The sequence below is a fragment of the Dipodomys merriami genome, unplaced genomic scaffold (genome assembly GCF_024711535.1).
Source record: "Dipodomys merriami isolate MVZ:Mamm:240054 unplaced genomic scaffold, mDipMer1.0.p SCAF_2, whole genome shotgun sequence".
Lineage (NCBI taxonomy): Eukaryota > Metazoa > Chordata > Mammalia > Rodentia > Heteromyidae > Dipodomys > Dipodomys merriami.
Genome location: NW_027203381.1, coordinates 43,632,824 through 43,654,488, shown reverse-complemented (window position 1 = coordinate 43,654,488; position 21,665 = coordinate 43,632,824). Strand labels below are relative to the sequence as shown.

Below are 21,665 nucleotides of genomic sequence, written 5' to 3'. Positions count from 1 at the left end.
ATAATCATAACCTGAAATAATATATAAAGTAACCGCATCATATACAAATCAAAAGTAATCACACTCAAAGAGAAAAATATAAAGCAACTATAAAGTCTCTCATAAGAGCTAGTTTGAAGACAGGATGTGGCACACATCTGTAACCCCAGCACTAGGGACACTGAGCAGGAGGAATACCAGTTTTAGGCCTGTCAGCGATATAGCAAGACCTTGTCTGAAAACAAAAGACCAAAACTAAATAAAAATGTTATTGTCAAATGGCAGGACACTTCTTCACAGAACTACAGATTCTTTATCAAAACCACTAATTTGACATCCAATTTATCAGTAACATATTCTTTCTTATAGGCCACTATTTAAAACTTTTTTCACATTTTTCTCCTTAGTTAAAAAGGCAAATATATTGTAAACTTGTATGGAAATCTAACAATGAAATCCCACTTTGTATACTAATGTAAGCCAATTTTAAAATGCTAAAAGAAAAAAAGGGGCTAGACTTGGTAGCATACTCAATGAGCAAAGTGGAGGAGGCAAAAAGATTCAGAGTTCAATGCCAACCAGAGCTACATGTTGCTTGGTAATTATATTAGCTTGACACTAACTCTAGCACTTGGGAGACCAAGGTGAGAAGACCACAAATCCCAGGGCTACATGGGGAGTTTTAAGCCAGCTTGGGCTACAAGGCAAGATCATATCCCTCAAAAAAAGGAGAATAAAGGAAGGAAAAGAAAAGAGAAATGAAGAACGAAGGGAGAGAAAGAATGAAAGAGGAGGAAAGGAGGGGAAGAAAGGAAAAGAAGAAAACAGAGAAGAAAAAAGGAAAAGGAAAAGAATGCTAGTTCATGCTTGTTATCCCAGAACTTGAGAAGCTGAGCTCCTCTAAGATGATGTCAGAGCCAGGCTGGGCTACACAGCATTACCCAATCAAAAGCATAAAAATAAGAAGGGCACAGCTGGGCACCAGTGGCTCATGCCTGTAATCCTAGCCACTCAGGAGGCTGAGATCTGAGGAACACGGTTCAAAGCCAGCCCAAGTAGAAAAATGTGAGACTCTTATTTCCAAGTAAGCACTGAAAAACCAGAAATGGCCCTGTGGTTCAAAGTGATAGAGCACTAGCTTTGAGCAAAAGAACTAAGGGACAGCACCCAAGCCCTGAGTTCAAGGCCTCTGATCTATAAAAATAAATAAAATAATTACAACCCCAGCAGCTAGACTAGTGTCTCATGCCTATAATCCCACTCAAGAGGGTAAGATCTGAGGATCATGATTCAAAACCAGCCTGAACAGGAAAGTCTGCGAGACTCTTATCTGCAATTAACTCTTAACTCTACCAGAAGTAGAGCTATGGCTCAAGTGGTAGAGTGCTAGCCTTTAACAAAAAAGTTCAAGGACGGCACCAGGCCTAGTTCAAGCCCCAGAACTGACACAAAACAACAACAAATAGAAACAAAAACAAAAACAGACCAATAGGATACTGGTGGCTCATGCCTGTAATCCTAGATACTCAGAGGATGAAGTCAGATGACCCTGGTTTGAAGCCAGCCAGGCTCCAAATAACCAGCAAAAAGTTCCAAGTAGATGCAGCCAATATATTCATTGTACATTATACAAAAACTGAATTACCTAACTTGAGGGTAGAGAATGAAAGAAGAAAAAATGGGGAGAACAATCAAAGGGGTGAAATTGATCAAGATGCATTGTACTCCTAACATGACATCCGGAATTGTAATCTCTATAGAACTACATAATGGAAAAAAAAAAAAAAAAGCTGCAAGTAAAAGTGTGGTGCAAATGGTAGAACACCAGCTTTAAGGAAAAAAGCCAAGCAAGAGAGAAAGGCCTTGAGCTCAAGCCACAGTACCAGCATCAAAAAAAAAAAAAAAGTAAAATAACTAGAGCAAAAAATGGTGGGAGTGTGGTTCAAGTTGTACAGTGTCTTAATTAGCACAAGGCCTATTTCAAATTCCAGTACAGTAAAATAAGTAGTTTATAATAAGCATGTAAGGAGTACTAAGCACTTCTTCAGCAAGATTCAGAAAGGACTGGACACCAATTACTAATGCCTATAAACATAGCTACTCAAGCAACTGATCTGAAAAGTTAATGTGAAGTTAGCCAGGGCAGACAAATTTGAGAGACTCCTATATCTGATTAACCAGCCAAATGCTAGAAGTGGAGGCGTAGTTCACATGGTACAGTACCGACTCATAAGCGGAAAAAACCAAGCAAGTATGTGAGGCCCTAAGTTCATGATTAACAAAAAATAAAGGTATTCTAGAAGTAGAATAGAAACTGTAAATTAGTAAAAGAAGAAAATGATGAAGACAAGGAGACAAGAATACAAATTTGTGCAATTCAGCTAAATTTCCAAAGTGAACTCAGTAGTAGAAAGCTTGCTGTGAACATACAAGGTCCTGTATTTGATCCCACAAAACAAACAAACAAATAATTGCAAGGTAAAATATATTTTCTTAATTAAGAGAGGTTTATAAGGAGATCAGGAAAAATGAGCAAAGGAAAGTATACAAAAGAAGAAGCATGTATATGTATAAAATCTCTCATTTGTTGAAAGGAGTTAGCTTTAAAGGAGAGTATTTTTACTCTGAAGAGGATAGGTCGGGCTGGGAAGATGGCTCAGTGGTTGAGCGCTTGCCTTGCATGCCTGAGGCCCTGGGTTCGATTCCTCAGCACCACATAAGCAAAAAAAGAAAAAAGCCAGAAGTGGTGCTGTGGCTCAAGTGGTAGAGCGCTAGCCTTGAGCTGAAGAGTTGAGGGACAGCACCCAAGCCCAGAGTTCAGGCCCCACTACCGGACCCAAAAGAAAAAAAAGAGGATAGGTTAAGTAAAATATACTATGATAAAGAGGTAAACTGAGTGCCAGGGGCTCGTGCCTGTAATCCTAGCTACTCAGGAGGCTGAGATCTGAGAACAGAGGTTCAAAGCCAGCCCAGGCAGAACAGTCCATGAGACTGCTATTAACCACCAATTAACCAACAAATGTTAGAAATGGAGATATGGCTCAAGTGGTAGAGCACCAGCCTTGAACACAAAAGCTTAAAGACAGTATGTAGGTCCTAATTTCAAGCCCCAGGACACAGACGGACACAGACGGACACATGGACACACAGACACAGAGACAGACACACACACACAAAGAAAAAACAAAAATCTGAGAATGAAATCTCAAAATGAATGTTTATATTGCTCTACTAGCATAGAATGAGAAACATGTAAACTATGAAAGAATGGAACATGTTTTAGTTGATTAAAGAGAATAATAGTTTGTCAAAATTTGTATCAATGGAATACTTACGCAAGGGATTTTGTCCTTCACTTGCATAATATTCATACATGCCACTTTTAACAAGTGTGTCATAGTGAGGTAGAAAGTCAATTCGTTCTTTTGTAGCTGCTGGTAATAACTGAGTGACTGACTGCAACAGGTATAAAGTGACTCCATCTTTAACAGTGTCATCTGTAATCAGAGTTAAATTTTAAATACTAAAATGACATAAGAAACTCAATGAAATAATTTTGAATATGCAAACTGTATCTTGAATATCTTTTAACAATGATACATGCAAACTGCCAAACCATGTTATCTATAAATTCCAGTTATATTTTATTAAGGGTATCAATGGAACATGCATAAACATTTCCACTTTTGCTGGGAAGGTGGCTCAGTGGTAGAGCGCTTGCCTTGCATGCCTGAGGCCCTGGGTTCGATTCCTCAGTACCACATAAGCAAAAAGAAAAAAGCCGGGAGTGGTGCTGTGGCTCAAGTGGTAGAGCACTATCCTTGAGCTGAAGAGCTGAGGGACAGCACCCAGGCCCAGAGTTCAGGCCCCACGACCGGAACCAAAAAAAAAAAAACCTTTCCACTTATATGAAACAATTCCTAATAGGTTAAACTGTCAAGAGGAAGGCGATGGAAATCTGCCTTGAAGTGGTATGAACCTGGAGAAAACTAGTTACATTTAAGAGAAACAATCAACCTGGATATGGTGGTACATTCCTGTAATCCTAACACTGAGACAAGAGAACTGTGAGTTGGGTTTAAGCCTAGGCTATGTAACAGGATCTATGTATATAAATGGGGAAAAAAAGGTAGCAGGTCTCACAAACCTTTTTATGGGGTATAAAAAGATAATGGAAAAATTCAAGTTGGCTAAGAAAAACAGATTTTTAAAACAGATCCCTCCAACAAGAGTCTCACCTTCTGTACCCCTAAACAATAACTATTTTTCTATTAGTAGTGTTCAAAAAATAATACCTAAATAGTATAATGTAACGATATGTATTATAATCTCACTGACATACATAGCCAGTTTCCTCTTATCAAACCAATTAACCAAAATCATCAACAGTTTGAAATAGATATCTAGGTTAGTAAAACAGTTACTGTTATATCATATTAAATATAAAAGTATAAACAATAATATAATTTACTTACCAAAATTATCATGAGTAATTTCTTTCCTACTTGTAGTTGTAATAACAAACTTTTCTTCGGGTGAAATGCCAATTGTCTAGCCAAAACAAGAGAAATAAAATGCATGTCTCCAAAAAGGAAAAATGCAAATATGCAAAAATTCAAGTAGGCAAGAATGTGAAAATACTGACAGTTTAATATTATGATTTTTCAGGAAGTGGCGCTGTAGCTCAAGTGGTAGAGCGCTCCCCTTGAGCTGAAGAGCTGAGGGACAGCGCCTAGGCCCAGAGTTCAAGCCCCACGACCGACAAAAACAAAACAAAAAAAAAAAAAAAACCATGATTTTTCAACAATTACAATACTTACTTACTTACAAGCCAATACTTTTAAATTCTCCTTCTGCAAAACTGATAAACATAAACCACATAAATAACTGAGTTAACAGGACTGCTTTCCTGGAACTGTCACCTAGGAACACTAATAATTAGGAAGGACATTTGAAAAGAGTCTTTTTTTTTTTTTTTTTTTTTGGGGGGGGGGGGGACTCCAGTCGTGAGGCCTGAACTCTAGGCCTGGGCACTCTCAGCTCTTCAGCTCAAGGCTAGCACTCTACCACTTGAGCCACAGCGCCACTTCTGGCTTTTTCTTTTTGCTTATGTGGTGCTGAGGAATCCAACCCAGGGCCTCAGGCATGCAAGGCAAGCACTCTACCACTGAGCCACCTTCCCAGCCCCTGAAAAGAGTCTTAACATCAGCAAGACCTAGATAAAAGCATATTTGAAGCCATTCAAGTAACCCATTTGTTTGAAGAAAAGCTAACATTTATCTTTTTAAAAATTAGATATTTAAAATGTTGACATAGGTATTTTATAGCAGCAAGATAAAAAACAGCTACACCATCAAAGATATTATGCAACATCTATGCCATCCAAACTATTAAAAGAAGCTTTGTACCTACTATACCTTTCAAAACAGTAACTTTAAAATATTAAAGCAGACTAAGAATGTGGCTTAGTGGTAGAGTGCTTGTCTAATTCCTCAGTACCACATAAACAGAAAAAGCCAGAAGTGGCTTTGTGGCTGGAGTGGTAAAGGGCTAACCTTGAGCAAAAGAAGCTCAGGTACAGGACAATGGCCAGGCCCTGAGTTCAAGCCCCAGGACTAGAAAAACAAAAAGTGTATTATCAATTACAGGGAAATATTACTGCAACGAGACAAACAGGCTTCAGTAATTAAAAAGGTAAAAATCAGCAGGACTCTGTTAGTTCATGCCTATAATCCTAGACATTTGGGAAGATGGAATTGAAAGGATTAAGGTTCACGGCCAGCCCAGGCAAAAGAGTTCTTGAGACCACCCCCATCTCCTCAATGAAAAGCTGGGCATTATAGCATGAGCCTGTTATAACTACAGTGAACGTTAACTGAACAGTGCCCAGCCTTGCACCCAGGTATGGAACAAGACTCTCTCTTAAAAATAACCAGCAAAATCAGGACTTAAGGCACAGCTCAATAATAAGAAAACCTGCCAAACTATCTATAGCACTAGTTCAAACCCTGCTAATTAATGCTCAAGGCTAGAGCCCTACCAGTTGAGTCGCAGCTCCACTTCTGGATTCTCTGGTAGTTCACTGAAGATAAGAATCTTACGCATTTTTCTGACTAGGCTGGCTTCAAATATTTCCCTGTAATTTATAATATGCTTTGTCCCCCCCAGTCCTGGCTCCAGAATTCAGGGCCTGCACATTGTCCTGTCCCTGAGCTTCTTTTGCTCAAAGTTAGCCCTCTATCACTCCAGCCACAAAGCCACTTCTGGTTTTTTTCTCTTTATGTGGTACTGAAGAATCAAGCCCAGGGCTTCATGCATGCTAGACAAACACTCTACTACCAATCCATCTGAGATCCTCAGATCTCAGCTTCCTGGAGTAGCTAGGATTATAAAATAAGGCACCCGCACCAGGCCAAAAAAAAAATTTTTTTTAAATCTCAGCTGAGGATGTAGGTAGTTGGTTGAGCACTTGTTTAATAAGGCCATACTTGTGATTCTTCAGTATCACAAAGTGAGGGGAGGAAAAGTCCAAGCAAATAAATATAAAAGGGCAGGCCATCAGAATAACCATCAGATGAACCAATATTATGCAGACAGTTCAGCTTAAATATGTAGAATTCAATGGCAGCACTGCTGTCATTGAGTAAGTGAACATTCATATATATGCTTTATAATGTGGTATGAAGTATAGCCTACAAAATATTCTTTGACTTTCAAACCAAAGAGATTGAACCTAAATCTAATCAAGCTTTTAAGCTACTGAATAGCTTAGCACAGACTAATCCAGAATGTGAAATATTAAAAAGAAAAAAAAGCCTGATTTGAGAACTATAGGAGAATTAGAGATTGAAAAAGGAAGTTTCTCGGGGCTAGGAAGGTGGCTCAGTGGTAGAGTGTTTGCCTTGAATGTATAAGGCCCTGGGTTTGATTCTTCAGCACCACATAAGCAGAAAAAGCCAGAAGTGGCGCTGTGGCTCAAGTGGTAGGGTGCTAGCAATGAGCTGAAGAGCTGAGGCACAGCGCCCAGGCCCAGAGTTCAGGCCCCACAAGCGACAAAAAAAAAAAGAGGAAGTTTCTCCAATACTTTAAATTTAAATTAGGAATCCCCTACATACAAATCTTCAAAGAAACTGCCCGATTAATGAGTAGACTAAAGAGAGAGTTCTCTGAAGACTAAATAAGAATGGCCAATAAATAGACACATGAAGAAATACTCAACTTCTCTAGCCATAAAAGAAATGCAAATCAAAACAGCATTGAAATACCACCTCACCCCAGTTAGAATGGCTATAATCAAGAAATCTAATAACAACAGATGCTGGAGGAGATGTGGCCAAAAGGGAACACTACTGCATTGCTGGTGGGCGTATAAACTTGTTCAACCACTTTGGAAAGCACTATGGAGGTTCCTCAAAAGACTCCACATAGAGCTCCCCTATGACCCAGCAATCCCACTTTTGGGCATTTACCAAATGATCACAAACAAGGCTGTATTAAAGCTGCAGCACAACTATGTTTATCACAGCATTATTTACCATAGCTAAGATATGGAACCAACCCAGATGCCCCTCAGTAGATGAATGGATCAAGAAAACGTGGTATGGGTTGGGAAGATGGCTCAGTGGTAGAGTGCTTGCCTTGAATGCATGAAGCCCTGGGTTCAATTCTTCAGCATCACAGAAGCAGAAAAAGCCGCAAGTGGCACTGTGGCTCAAGTGGTAGAGCACTAGCCTTGAGCTGAAGAGCTGAGGCACAGTGCCCAGGTCCAGAGTTCAGGCCCACAACCGAAAAAAAAAAATGGGGTGTGTGCGTGTGTGTGTGTCAGTGCCCAGGTCCAGAGTTCAGGCCCACAACCGAAAAAAAAAATGGTGTGTGTGTGTGTGTGTGTGTGTGTAAAATTTTATGCCTCCATCAGAAAGAATGACACTGCCCCATTTGTTAGGAAATGGAAAAGACTTGGAAAAAATTATATTAAGTGAAGTAAGCCAGGTCCAAAGAAACATAGGTTCCTTATTTGCAATAACTAGTATATATCTAGGACAAGCAGAAAAGGTCAAAGCTATGTACATATGACCATATAAGATGATGCTAAACAAAATGAACCCCAAGATAGGGACACCAATGGTTTTATCTTTCTTGCTGTTATTTTTTAATGTATTTATACTATGTGATTTTTTTTGTTTCCTTTTTATGTTCTTCCCTCATGATATAACCCCTATTTTCACTGTATTTGATTCTGGTACCCTGTATCTTGTATATACATTTCTCTAATTAGGAGAGGGAAGGGAAATAACCAATGCTGAAATAAGGATACAAGTTGCCTCATTGTAACAATGAGAGGTTCAAGACACTATGTAGATCTTTACAACTTGGGGGGAGGGGAGGGAAGGCACAGTAGAGGAAAAACAAAGGAGGAAGTAACAATACTGGATAGGAAATGTACTCATTACCTTACTCATGTCCTGTAACCTCTGTATAGTATTTTTACTATATATTTTATTATATATTTATCTTAACATATATTTTTAAAAATTTAAATTAGGTAACATTGAAGAAAACAAGTTCTGAGGGTCCTACTGAATTCTATTTTTAACATATAAACTATAAAGACATTTTTAAAGGAGAAATCTGAATATGTAATGAAATATACACATATATTGAAAAGTATTCAAACCCCAATGTTTTCTCTCTCTCTCTCTCTCTCTCTCTCTCTCTCTCTCACACACACACACACACACACACACACACACACACACACACACACACGAAAAAAGAAAAGAGAAAAAAACGCTCAATTTTTGGGTCAGGGGTTATAATTTATGCCAGTAATCCCAGCTAGATGAGTATCTTGCATCTAAAGTCAGCTAAAATGATAGAAATATGACAAATTATTGGTAACTGCTAAACATCAAGCAAAGAGTATATGGGGGTTGATTACACATTTATTTCAGTGTATGTTCAAAAAAAAATTTTTTTTTGGCAGGTCCTGGGGTTTGAACTCAGGGCCTGGGCTCCATCCCTAAGCCTCTCTGTGCTCAGGGCTAGGAATCCACCACTTGAGCCACAGCATCACTTTTGGCTTTTTCTGTTTATGTGGTACTGAACAATTGAACCCAGGGCTTCATACATGCTAGGCAAGCACTCTACCACTAAGCTATATTCCCAGCCCTGTTCAAAACTTTTTATAAGAAAATTTCTGGTTTAAAATTCCTGTAATATGTGGTGGTTTAGTGGTAGAGTGCTTGCCTTGTGAAGCCCTGGTTTCAATTCCTCAGCACCACATAAACAGAAAAAGCCAGAAGTAGCACTGTGGCTTAAGTGGTAGAGTACTTGCCTGGAGTTAAAGAGTTGAGGGACAGCGCCTAGGCCCAGAGTTCAAACCCAACTGACCCCTCCCCCCCCAAAAAAATCCTATAATATGGGGCTGGGAATGTAGCTCAGTAGTAGAGTGCTTGCCTCACATGCATGATGATGATTCATCAGCATCACATAAACAGAAAAAGCCGCAAGTGGTACTATGGCTCAAGTAGTAGAGTGCCAGCCTTGAGCTGAAGAGTTGAGGGACAGTGATGAAGCCCAGAATTCAAGCCCTACGATCAACTAACTAAATAAATAAATAAAATTCCTATAATAAACTAGGGGAAAAGAATAAGAGTCCGAAACATGTGTATACACTTATGTGTGAGACCTTGACAAATAAAAGGTAACATTACAAATAACAGAGAAAGAATATTCAGTGGTAATATTGATCAACTATTAATCACATGTTAGTAAATAAAGATTTCTATTTTAACAATCAGGAATATAAATTGCACAAGAATTAAAGCAGATGTTTTGTTTTCTTGAGGGGAGGATATGCTAGGGATCCAACCCAGCCTTAAGCAGCATGTGCTTAATCACTAAGCTACATATACCCCCAGCCTGAAAGTCAGCATCCTATTAATCCAAAATTGTAGAAGAAAACACAGGGAAATAATTGTAAAAGAAAAGGAAAGGGCTGGAAGCAGCATGGTTCAGCAGTAGGGGAAAAAATATCCAAAATTAGGGACTGCCTAATTTTCTTGTATCACAGAATTGGCTTTCAATTTTTTTTTTTGTTTTTGTTTTTTTTGCCAGTCTTGGCAAAACTCAGGGTTTGGGCCCTGTCCTTGAGCTTCTTTCTTGCTCAACACTAGCACTCTACCACTTGAGCCACAGCACCACTTCTGGCTTCTTCTGTTTATGTGGTACTAAGGAATCAAACCCAGGGCTTCATGCAAGCACTCTACCACTACGCCACACTCCCAACCCCTATCTTTCAATTTTTAATCTGTGTCAAAAATCCAGCATGGTGGGGCCTACCTGTAATATTATCAGCACTCATAAGAAATTTGAGTTCCAGGCATCTGGGGCTACATAATGGGGGATGAAGGGAGGAAGACATAGGCAGGGAAGAGTGGGAAAGTAGGCAAGGGGGAGGGATTTGTAAAAAAATCTCAATAGACACTTCTTAAAAGACATGGATACAGGGATGGGAAGGTGGGTCAGTGGTAGAGTGCTTGCCTTGCTTAAAAAAAAAAGTTCCTAAACTGACAGGTGTCAATGGCTGAGATTTGGAGGATTGAGGTTCAAAGACAGCCTGGGCAGAAAAGTTCACAAGACTCCATCTCCAAAATAACCAGCACCATAAGTGGAGGTATGGCTCAACTGGCAGAGAGCCAACTTGAGTAAAAAGAAGTCTAAGAACAGAGAGGCCCCAGTTCAAGAGCCAGTACTAGGACAAAAAAAAAAAAAAAAGGAACAAAGTAACTATTAAAGCTTGCCACTTATAATCCTAGTTACTCAGGAATCTGAGATCTGAGGATTGGGGTTCAAAACTAGCCCTGGCAGAAAAGTCCTAAAAGCCTTTACCTTCAGTTAACCAGCAAAATGAAGGACTGGAAGTATGGCTTAAGTGGTAGAGCATCAGCAGGGAAAAAAGTGAAAAAGCTAGTGCTCACGGCCCCAAGTTCAAGCTCTGGGAACACATACAGATACAAAAAAAAGACAAAAGGAAAAAAAAAGCACATACACACAGCAAAACACAAGACTGGATGTGTAGCATGCTAGCACAGCAAGGATATGGCCAAGTTTAAGCCCCAGGTTGTACCTGATAACACAGAAGTTCCTGCTGGGCGCTGATGGTTCAGCTGATGGTTCACAAGTATAATCCTTAATGCTCAGAAGGCTGAGATCTGAGAATCATGGTTGGAAGCCAGCCTGAGCAGTAAAGTCCAAGAGACTCTTATCTCTAATTAATCACCTAAAAGCCAGAATTGGAGCTTGGCTCAAAGGCTCAAGTAGTAGTGTGCTAGCTTGAGGGGAACAGCTTAAAAGCTCAGAGGCAATACCCAGACCCTGAGTTCAAGCCCCAGGACAAGCACTAAAAATAAATGATGTAAGTATTCAAAAATGTTTTCTATAGGGGTTATAAAGGGAGGAAGGAAGGGTAAACAAATGCAATTGTACTATCCAGTATACACTATGTGGAAAATAAGCTATGTTAACTTTTAAGAAGAAATGGGAGGAGGAAAATGGGGGAAAGCGAAAGAAGGGGTGCATTGCCTTACTTATGAAATGGTAACCCTAATAACACCCTAAAATAACAATAAAATTGCATTTCAAAATTTTTTTTACCATAGCACTACTTAATATTACAGTATCGCTCATGCTTGTAATCATGCTACTCAAGAAGCTAAGATCTGAAGATCATGGTCTGAAGCAAGCCAGGGCAGGAAAGTCTGTGAGATTTATCTCCAGTTGACCACCAGAGAACTGGAATTGACACTGTGGCTCAAAGTGGTAGAATGCTGGCCTTGAGCCAAAGAGCTCAAGGACAGTGCCCAGTCCCTGAGTTCAAGCCCCATGACCAAAAAAAAAAAAAAAAAAGTGGTAACTAACCTGCTCAGTTCTAAGTATTTACTACAAAAGCCTGCATTAGACACACTTGGTGATGTAGTTCAGAGGTAGAGCATGTACCTAACATACCTGGTTTGTTCACCAGCATTGACACATTTATAACACACACCCAAAAGACAGCTTCAGCAGAATGGGTGAAAATGTTGAAAGGGGTAATATTGATTAAGATATATTGTATTCAGCCGGGCGCTGGTGGCTCACGCCTGTAATCCTAGCTACTCAGGAGGCTGAGATCTGAGGATCGCGGTTCAAAGCCAGCCCGGGGAAGGAAAGACCATGAGACTCCTATCTCCAATAAAACCACCAGAAAACCGGAAGTGGCGCTGTAGCTCAAGTGGTAGAGCGCTCGCCTTGAGCTGAAGAGCTGAGGGACAGCGCCCAGGCCCAGAGCTCAAGCCCCACGACCGACAAAAAAAAAAAAAAAAAAGATATACTGTATTCATAAACTGCTTTGTTAAATAGCAACTTTTTTACACAACTATTTAAAGATATTAAAAAATTAATTTAAGGGCTGGGAAGGTGGCTCAGTGGTAGAGTGCTTGCCTTGCATGCCTGAGGCCCTGGGTTCGATTCCTCAGCACCACATAAGCAAAAAAGAAAAAAGCTGGAAGTGGCGCTGTGGCTCAAGTGGTAGAGCGCTAGCCTTGAGCTGAAGAGCTGAGGGACAGCACCCAAGGCCCAGAGTTCAGGCCCCACAACCGGACCCAAAAAAAATTAATTAATTAAAAAAAACGTCTTAGGCAATATTAAGTGAAAAAAGAAGCTGAATATTAAACATTATAGTGATTTTTGTACCTGTAATCCCAGCATTTGGGAGGCTCAGGCAGAAGAATCTAAATTTGTGGCCAGCGTAAGCCACATGGTAAGATCTAGTAGCTTTGAAAAAAAAAAAAAGAAGAAGAAAGCCTACTTTGGAATCTACTATCATATATCCAGGCTCATTATAACTTTACAGGTTCAGGGTTTTTTCCTCATTTATTCATTTTAATCTGGTCATTCAAAATATGTTAGGCATAAAAACAGATATGAAGAAAACAAAGTCCTTGGGTGGGGAAGGTGGCTCAGTGGTAGAGTGCTTGCCTTGCATACATGAGGCCCTTGGTTCCATTCCTCAGCACCACATAAGGAGAAAAAGCCAGAACTGGCATTGTGGCTCAAGTGGTAGAGTGCTAGCCTTGAGCTGAAGAGCTGGGGGGACAGCGCCCAGGCCCAGAGTTCAGGCCCCACTACTGACCCCCCAAAAAAGAAGAAAAAGTCCTTGTTCAAGTCATTTTTATTGTATGGATCTTAATTTTAATTATTTCGGCAACTATACAAAGTTATGTGCTTAGGCCATTTCTAAACCTAAGGAAAAACACTCCTAGAAAGTTCTTTTTCCTTAGAAGCTAAATGCAATGTAGCTGAAAAAGGGCCTCGTGTGGTTCATTCGAACATGACTACATTCTTTCTTTTAAAAACCTCCTAGCTACAAAATACTTTAAAAGCAGGTTTTCTTACATTAATCTTTTTGTTGTTGTTAAGCAAACTAAAGCAAAAGTGGATGTAATTATTTGGACAGCAACCGAAGTTAGTTCAAGATTTCTCAAGTGTAGAGCTGGGAAGGTGGCTCAATGGTAGAGCGCTTGCCTTGCATGCCTGAGGCTCTGGGTTCGATTCCTCAGCACCACATAAGCAAAAAGAAAAAAGCCGGAAGTGGCACTGTGGCTCAAGTGGTAGAGCGTTAGCCTTGGCTAACGCCCAGAGCTGAAGGACAGCGCCCAGGCCCAGAGTTCAGGCCCCACGACCGGACCCCCCCCCCAAAAAAAAAAAAAGAATTCCCAAGTGCTACGGGTTCAGAAAACCAGAAGAGCTCCACCTGCGAATCTAACTTGAACAAGTTGGGTTGGGAGTGGCAAAGCACTTTGCCTAAGTGAAACGTCCTAGAAATTAAAAGAGAAAAAGATCCACTCTAACGGGAACACATGATTGATTGGGAGCATTAAGTACCCTGCCAGGGTACTCCCCCAACTCTTCTCGACAGACAACCCGGGAAAAGGACTCAACATCTACTCAAGGTGCCTAGGGTGAAAATTACTGGGTATTTCACTTCGGACCCGACACCACAGAGCCATCCAGTATAAACTCTCCCCCACCCACCCACCCACCCGCCCCCACTTTAAGCACAATTGCTTTTACCTACAGGAACACGGAATGCTCGGCAGCGATCAGGACGTGCCAGACCTCGACTTCCAAACTCCGAGGTCTCCAACGCCCCCGCCCCCACGGCCCCCGGCAGCCAGACAGCCCGCGGCCCAGGGAGGGGCGGGGCTCTGCCCTCCCGGCTCCAGCCTGGCCGGCCCCGCGGCCTCCTCCAGCCACGGGCGCCCAGGCCTGGCGGGCGGCGCGGAGAGCGTTCAAGGCCGCACGCCCCAGGCCGGTTGACAGGTTTATGGCTTCGGTGACCCGCAGGAGTTTCTCGTCACACACACACCCCCAACCCGCGCCTCCCGCCCTCACCCCGGCGCGTACCTGACACACTGAGGCTCGGAAGCCCGCGAAGTCCGCGCGCTCCTCGACCTGCAGCTCGCGGTCCCCGAGCTCCGACTTCTTCTCCCGCCGGTCAAACAAATACACGGTTCTGCAGCCGTCTCCGCCGCGGTCCTCCCCAGCCTCCACCGAAGGCCCGTTGGCGCCCTTCGCTGCCATATTGGGGAAAAGGAAAAAAAGACTGCGAAGCCGACGACGCCCGCCGCCGACCCCGCCGCGCTGAGGGCCGACGCGTGGACTCGGCGCGAGGCCTTCAGCCTTAGGCCTCGGGGCGGCTCGAGGCCTAGGCCTGAGGCGCTGCCGCTCCTCCTCGGCGACGGCGGTTGTAGCCGCGCAGCCGTGAGGCGCGAGGATCACCCGGGAACCGATTCAAACGCGCTACAGGCAGAGCAACACGTCACTTCCGCGGGCCGCTGGTTCCCGCGAGCCGCTGTTTCCGTGGAGAGAAAGGGGGGCGCGGCGCTTGGCGCGCTGCTCACTCGGCCGCAGCGTGAGTCGCCACCCACGCGAGCCTCTCAACGAGACTCCGGAACCGAGCCGCCACTGCTGCCGCCGTCGCCGCCGCCGCTCACACCACGGCGCAGGAAGAAGAGGGGCCGTGGGAGGGGGCGGGGCGCGGGAAGGCGCGGGACGCGGGGCGGGGCTTGTGGTCTGGGGCGTCACGCACACACCCGGGCCAGAAGCCCCGCCCACTCCGTTCTTCTCCTGGATAGGGCGCCTTGGGGGAGGCGGGGGGAGGGTCATCCTCTGAACCCGAGGCGAGGTGGCCGGTTCCAGCAACCTCTTTCCGTCCCAGAATGGCCCTGGTACACCCTGGCCTCATCGTGACCCATCGGGTCTCGAGCTTGGCCGCGCCGGCTCCTCGCCACTGCGTCCTCGCGGCCGGGTAGCGTGGACGCGGAGGAGGGAAGCGTCAAACCTTCACGCCCCACGGGGTGACCCATCCTCCCCACAGAAGTGGGGGCAGCTGGTGTCAAGGCACCGGCCTCCGCTCTTTCCGCCACGTTTCTAATGGATCTGTAGGGGGGCTCTAGGGCCGGGAGACAAAGCGGGTCCGGGAAGAAGAGCTGGCGTCACCGCGGCGTGGTCGCGGCCCCCTCCGCGGTCCTGGGGCGTCTCCGGCGTCGGAACCTGTCCACAACACGCGTCGGTCCACCACGGTGACGGTGTTGTAAACTGTGAACCGAGTAACCCCTACGCCGGAGTTAAGACGGCTAAAGCCATGGCACACTTTGAGTAAATTCCTTTGTTATCCCCGTGGAGGAATGCATCTCTTCATGCCGATGCCAAGCCCCTGGTGCTGCATTTACTCTCCAATTCTTTTTTTTTTATTTAATTTTATTTGTGAACATACTGTACAGAGGGGTTACAATTACATGGGCAGGATAATGCGTACATTTCTTACACTCTCCAATTCTTAAAAATAGTAAATATTTTATATTTGAGAGTGACCTGTTTATTCAGGAAGCCCAAAATCTTGGAATGGAGGAGGGTTGTTTTGATCAGATTTGCCAAAAACTTTCATCATTATTGTGGGGATAGACTCATAAAACCAGATGATGTTAGAAACAGGTTTGATCATTACCACCATTCGTCAAGGTGAAAGCGGGATAATTGACTCGGTATCATTTGCGGGTAGAACAAGCAAAGGAATAAAAGCATGAAGACATGTTGGGGAGCAGGAATAGCATACCTGGGAAATAGGGATAATGCAACAGTAAGGTGGAGGAAGTGTGGAGTTAAGAGCACATGTTTACTTGATACATTGAGTTTGATCCTCATTATACACACATATTCCATTTGTAAAATATAACCCCTTAATTTGTGTGAATTTGATTTTTTTTTTCCCACTCAGTGCTAGGGATCAGACTCAGGGCCTCAAACATATTAATCACTATATCACTGAGTCACACCCCCAAACTGTGAAATCAATTTATTTCATGTTTGAAATAAATGAAATAAATTTATTTCATGTCTGAATAAATATTTCATATTTATTTCGCTGGTACTGGGGCTAGAAGTCAAAAGCTTTGAGCTCTTTCTGGGCTTTTTCTGCTCTTGACTTGTGCTTTACCACTTGAACCATGCCTCTAGTTCTGTCTTTTTACTGGTTAATTAGAGATTAGTTTCTTAAATTTGTCTGCCAGGGCTGCACTATCCTTAGTAATCAGCCTCCTGAGTAGCTAGGATTATAGGTGTGAGCTACCAGCTCTGTACTGTGTAATTGATTTTTTATGTGTGATACTAAAAAGGGGTCCTACTTTTTTTTTTAATGAATAATTGTCTGGGCTTCAATTGATTAGTAAAAACACCTTTTCTCTAAAAGATGGATTGCAGAGACTTAGTTGTGGTTGGAAAGCTACTGTTTGCTTCTATATTAATCTCATATCAGCTCCTACAACCTCTGTTATTTTTTCATAGTGTTCCAAATTACCTTGTGCATTCTCATTCAACAACTACATTGAGACCAGCTCAAAAGGACTAAGTTTTTAAGTCCTTCACTACTTTACAAAAATTTTCCCCCTTGGCTGTTCATGGGGTATCACACTGAGTCATAACACTCAGGGAGTTGAGGCAGAAGATAGTAAGTTTGAGACCAGCCTGCGTTACATAGCAAGACCGTGTTTCAAAAACAAAAGGGAGAGAACTTCTTCCTTTGTTTTTATCTGTTTAGATTAAATGGGAAAACAATTCTGTCATATACATGTTTGACAAAACACAGAGAGAAACAAAATTGGTTTGTTTGTCAGTCGTGAGGCTTGAACTCTAGGCTTGGGTGTTGTCCCCGCACTCTTCAGCTCAAGTCGAGCACTCTACCGCTTGAGCCATAGTGCCACCTCCAGTTTTTCTAGTGGTTTATTGGAGATAAGAGTCTCACGGACTTTCCTGCTCGGGCTGGCTTTGAACTGAAATTCTCAGATCTCAGCCTCCTGAGTAGCTAGGATTACAGGCATGAGCCACCAGTTCCCAGCAAGAAACAAAATTGGAAACATTGAAATAGAATTTATACCAAGCCATGAAAGAAAAATGAACTGTCTTCATTAAAATGATTAACTCTTTTATCCTGTAACTTTCTCACTCCCCATACCACAAGTTGAGAAGCATGGCTATCAGGAATCAGAAGCATTTAGAAAACTGTGTACACGTAAGTAGTATAAATAAGATAAAAACAAAACTCTAGTAATGGTATAAATAAAGGAAACTGTACATATGTTTATTTAAATGATAAGATGACAGTTACTGAAAATCTACTGTCATTCATTCAGCAAATACCGCATAGTAATTGAAGATACAAATCAAAATCCCTGTCTTCCTGGTGCTCCCATCTTATAGGGAGAAACAGAAAGATTGTAACAATTGACACAGTATTAGATAGTGATTACTATATTGCAGGGAACATAGAGAATGGAGAATGCTGGCATCTGAAGGACACATTATTATGTAGGGTCAGAAAAGATCACTGATATGACAATATTTAAACCAAAGGAAGTAAAGAGCAAGTCATATAATACTTTAAGATTCCTGGCAAAGGGCTGGAAGGTGGCTCAGTGGTAGAGCGCTTGCTTTGCATGCCTGAGGCCCTGGGTTGGATTCCTCAGCACCACATAAGCAAAAAGAAAAAAAGCTGGAAGTGGCGCTGTGGCTTAGGTGGTAGAGAGCTAGCCTTGAGCTGAAGAGCTGAGGGCTAGTGCCCAGGCCCAGAGTTCAGGCCCCACGACCGGACCCAAAAAAAAAAAAAAAAAAAACTCCTGGCAAAGAAAGTACCATGTGCTGGGTGCCAGTGGCTCAAGCCTATAATCCTAGCTACTCCGGAGGCTGAAGAGCTGAGGATTGCGATTCAAAGCCAGCCCGGGCAGAAAAGTCCCTGTGAGACTCATCTCCAATTAACTACTCAAAAACAAACAAACAAACAAAGACAAAAAACAAAAAACCTGGTACTGGGTCTATGGCTCAAAGTGATAGAGCTAGTGGTAAATACTAGCTTTGAGCAAAAGAGCTCAGGGAGGGGCTGGGAAGTTGCCTCAGTGGTAGAGCGCTTGCCTTGCATGCCTGAGGCCCTGGGTTCAATTCCTCAGCACCACATAAGCAAAAAGGAAAAAGCTGGAAGTGGTGCTGTGGCTCAAGTGGTAGGGCACTAGCCTTGAGCTGAAGAGCTGAGGGACAGTGCTCAGGCCCAGAGTTCAGGCCCCACAACCGGACCAAAAAAAAAAAAAAAAGAGCTCAGGGACAATGCCCAGGCCCTTAGTTCAAGCCCCACAACTGAAAAAAAAAAATATCATGTGATATCCTGCTCTGTTTATGGCTAACATTCTACACTTGGGCTATACTTTAAACCCAGCCTTTTTCTGGTTAGAAATGGAGTCTCTCAGACCTTTCTGCCCAGGCTGGCTTTGAACCTCAACCTTCTATGTTCAGCCTAGGATTACAAGTGACCAACTGGTGCACAGCCAATATATAAAATTCTGGGCATATTCAACAGCACAACAGACAATAGAAGATATTGAAATCAGAAATCAGAGGAAGAATGGAAATAGAAGGTCATACATGGCCTCCTAGGTCATTGTGATCACTTAGGCATTCTCCCTGAATGAAATAGGAAGGATTGGAGGACTTGGAGTACAGGTATGAGACATTCTGATGTGTTTTTAAACAACTCTGATTGTTATGTTGAAGGTAGTATGGGGCCAAATGTGAACCCTGAAGACTAATCAGGAGGCAGATTCAATAACTCTATCAAGAGGTAAGGAGTACTTGATCTACCCTGGTGGTGGTAGACCTGAGGGGAAATGGTCATGATCTTGATATATTTTTAAGATGAAACTGACAGGTGTGTTAATGGATAGGGTGTGGGGTATGAGGGAAAGATAGTTAAATTAAGGCAATCTGCAAAATTTGTGCCTCATGAGGAAGGGTTGTACATACTTGCATATTTTTAGTTACCCAGCAACTAAATCACTTCCTCTATTTGGGGAGAGCTCTCCACCATATAAATATATACCTTCCGCTGACAGTGTAACTGAAAACGAGAGACATTTCTCTTGGTGATCTGCTGTGCAGCTTTGACATAAGTGCATTGTTGCGCTTCGCAAATTAGAAGTTAATAAGTGAGGGTTGGGCTGGGAAGGTAGGTCAGCAGTAGAATGCTTGCCTCGCATCATGAGGCCCTGAGTTCAATTCCTCAGCACCACATAAACAGAAAAGGCTGGAAGTGGCACTGTGGCTCAAATTGGGGAACACTAGCCTTGAGCTGAAGAGCTCAGGGACAGCGCCTAGGCCTAGAGTTCAAGCCCCACGACCAACAAAAACAAAAACAAAAACAAAAAAAGAAGTTAATGAGGGTAATAGAGCTAGCCTGTAGTTTGCAGAAGTAACAAAACTATTCTTTTTCCTGGTAAAGTGGCAATGAAATCCTCATTTCAGCTATGCAGATGATTTTATGTTGGTTGCTTGGTTGGTTAAATGGTTGGTGGTACTGGGGATTTGATTTTTACTTTTGCTAGACACTTGCTCTATTACCACCTAAGACACACACACACACACACACACACATACACACACACACACACACACATCCTTTTTTTCCTTAAGTGTCTGTGCCAATAATGGGGTTTGAACTCAGAGCCTGTGTGCCAGTTAGCTTTTATGCTCATGGGTGGCACTCTACCACTCTACCGCTTCAGGGGTTTGCTAGAGATAAGAGTCTCAGATTTGTAAGTCGAGGCTGGGCTTTGAACCTCAGTCCTTACATCTCAGCCTTTTAACTAGTTTTTTTTTTTTAAGTTTATCATTCACTATAGGTTCTCAAGCTTTTTCAGGGCCTGCTTTAGACCAAGAACCTCATATCTCCATGTCCTGAGTAGCTGGGATTATACTTGTGTATTATCACACCTGGCTAGTTTATGTAAATTCTAAATTAGTCTTGCTAGTCTTTTAGTAAATCCACAGGCTGCCCAGTCAAAAATCTAGTCCCTGCATTTATTTTTATTAATCCATTCATGTATTGGCCTGTTTTTGTTTTTGATTTTCAAGACAGAATTTTGCTGGACATGAAATTGTGATCTTCTTGCTTCTGCCTCTGAAGTGCTGGGTTTACACTTGGGGAAACAAGGTTTACCTATGGTTGGGTTTACAGACCTGCATGTTTGTACATTCAAAAGAGGTAGAGATGATTTGTCAGTTTGGTTTTTATGATGGATCTGTAATGAAATAAAGCAGGTATAAGAATGGTAAGGAAATAGGGAAAGATGGATCGGAGCATAAGGAGGTGCAGCTGGGAGAGTATAGTATGCACAGGAGGGGAGCAGCAAGTACAGACTGTGACTGAGAGTCTGTTTGCTCAAGTGTGCCATCAGTCTCATGAGACCAGCCAGCAGTGAAGTTTGTTATTTCTAACCTTTGATATGTGCTCCAAATAAAACATTGGTTAAAAAAACAAACATATGGGCTGGGAAGTTGGCTCAGTGGTAGAGCACTTGCCTTGCATGCTCGAGGCCCTGGGTTCGATTCCTCAGCACCACATAAGAAAAAGCCGGAAGTGGCGCTGTGGCTCAAGTGGTAGAGCACTAGCCTTGAGCTGAAGAGCTGAGGGACAGCGCCCAGGCCCAGAGTTCAGGCCCCACGACCGGACCCAAAAAAAAAAAAAAAAAAAAAAAACAAACAAAAAAAAAAACATGTGGGCTGGGAAGGTGGCTTGGTGGTAGAGTGCTTGCCTTGCATGTATGAGGCCCTGGGTTCGATTTCTGAGCACCACATAAGCAGAAAAAGCTGGACATGGCACTGTGGCTCAAGGGATAGAGCACTTGCCTTGAGCTGAAGATCTCACCCAGGGACCGCACCCAGGCCTAGAGTTCAAGCCCCATGACTAACTCACACACACGCGCGCGCACACACACACACAAAACTATGTAAAATGGATTCTCTCTCTTTTTTTTTTTTTGTTGGTCATGGGCCTTGAACTCTCAGCTTGGTCACTGTCCTTGGGCTCTTCAGTTCAAGGCCAGTGCTCCACCACTTGAGCCACAGCGCCACTTCCAGTTTTCTAGTGGTTTATTGGAGATAAGAGTCTCACAGAGGGCTGGGAAGGTGGCTAAGTGGTAGAGTGCTTGACTTGCATGCATTAGGCCCTGGGTTCGATTCCTCAGCACCACATAAGCAAAAAGCCGGAAGTGGCGCTGTGGCTCAGGTGGTAGAGCGCTAGCCTTGAGCTGAAGAGCTGAGGGACA

General features: G+C 42.8%; 1 protein-coding gene across 2 annotated transcripts in view; it reads right to left on the bottom strand.

Annotated features, from left to right (window-relative positions):
• Positions 1-14,981, bottom strand: part of Smchd1 (structural maintenance of chromosomes flexible hinge domain containing 1) — a 141,701-nt gene extending 126,720 nt beyond the window's left edge. The window contains exons 1-3 of one of the 2 annotated variants that reach the window (XM_070029482.1): positions 14,425-14,981; positions 4,455-4,530; positions 3,315-3,476 (exon numbers count right to left, since the gene is read on the bottom strand). In XM_070029482.1, the coding sequence (XP_069885583.1) occupies positions 3,315-3,476; positions 4,455-4,530; positions 14,425-14,601 (415 nt within the window). In that variant the 5' untranslated portion in view covers positions 14,602-14,981. The remainder of the gene's footprint in view (positions 1-3,314; positions 3,477-4,454; positions 4,531-14,424) is intronic. The other variant, XM_070029483.1, reaches the window with a different exon arrangement.
• Positions 14,982-21,665: the final 6,684 nt, after the last annotated feature.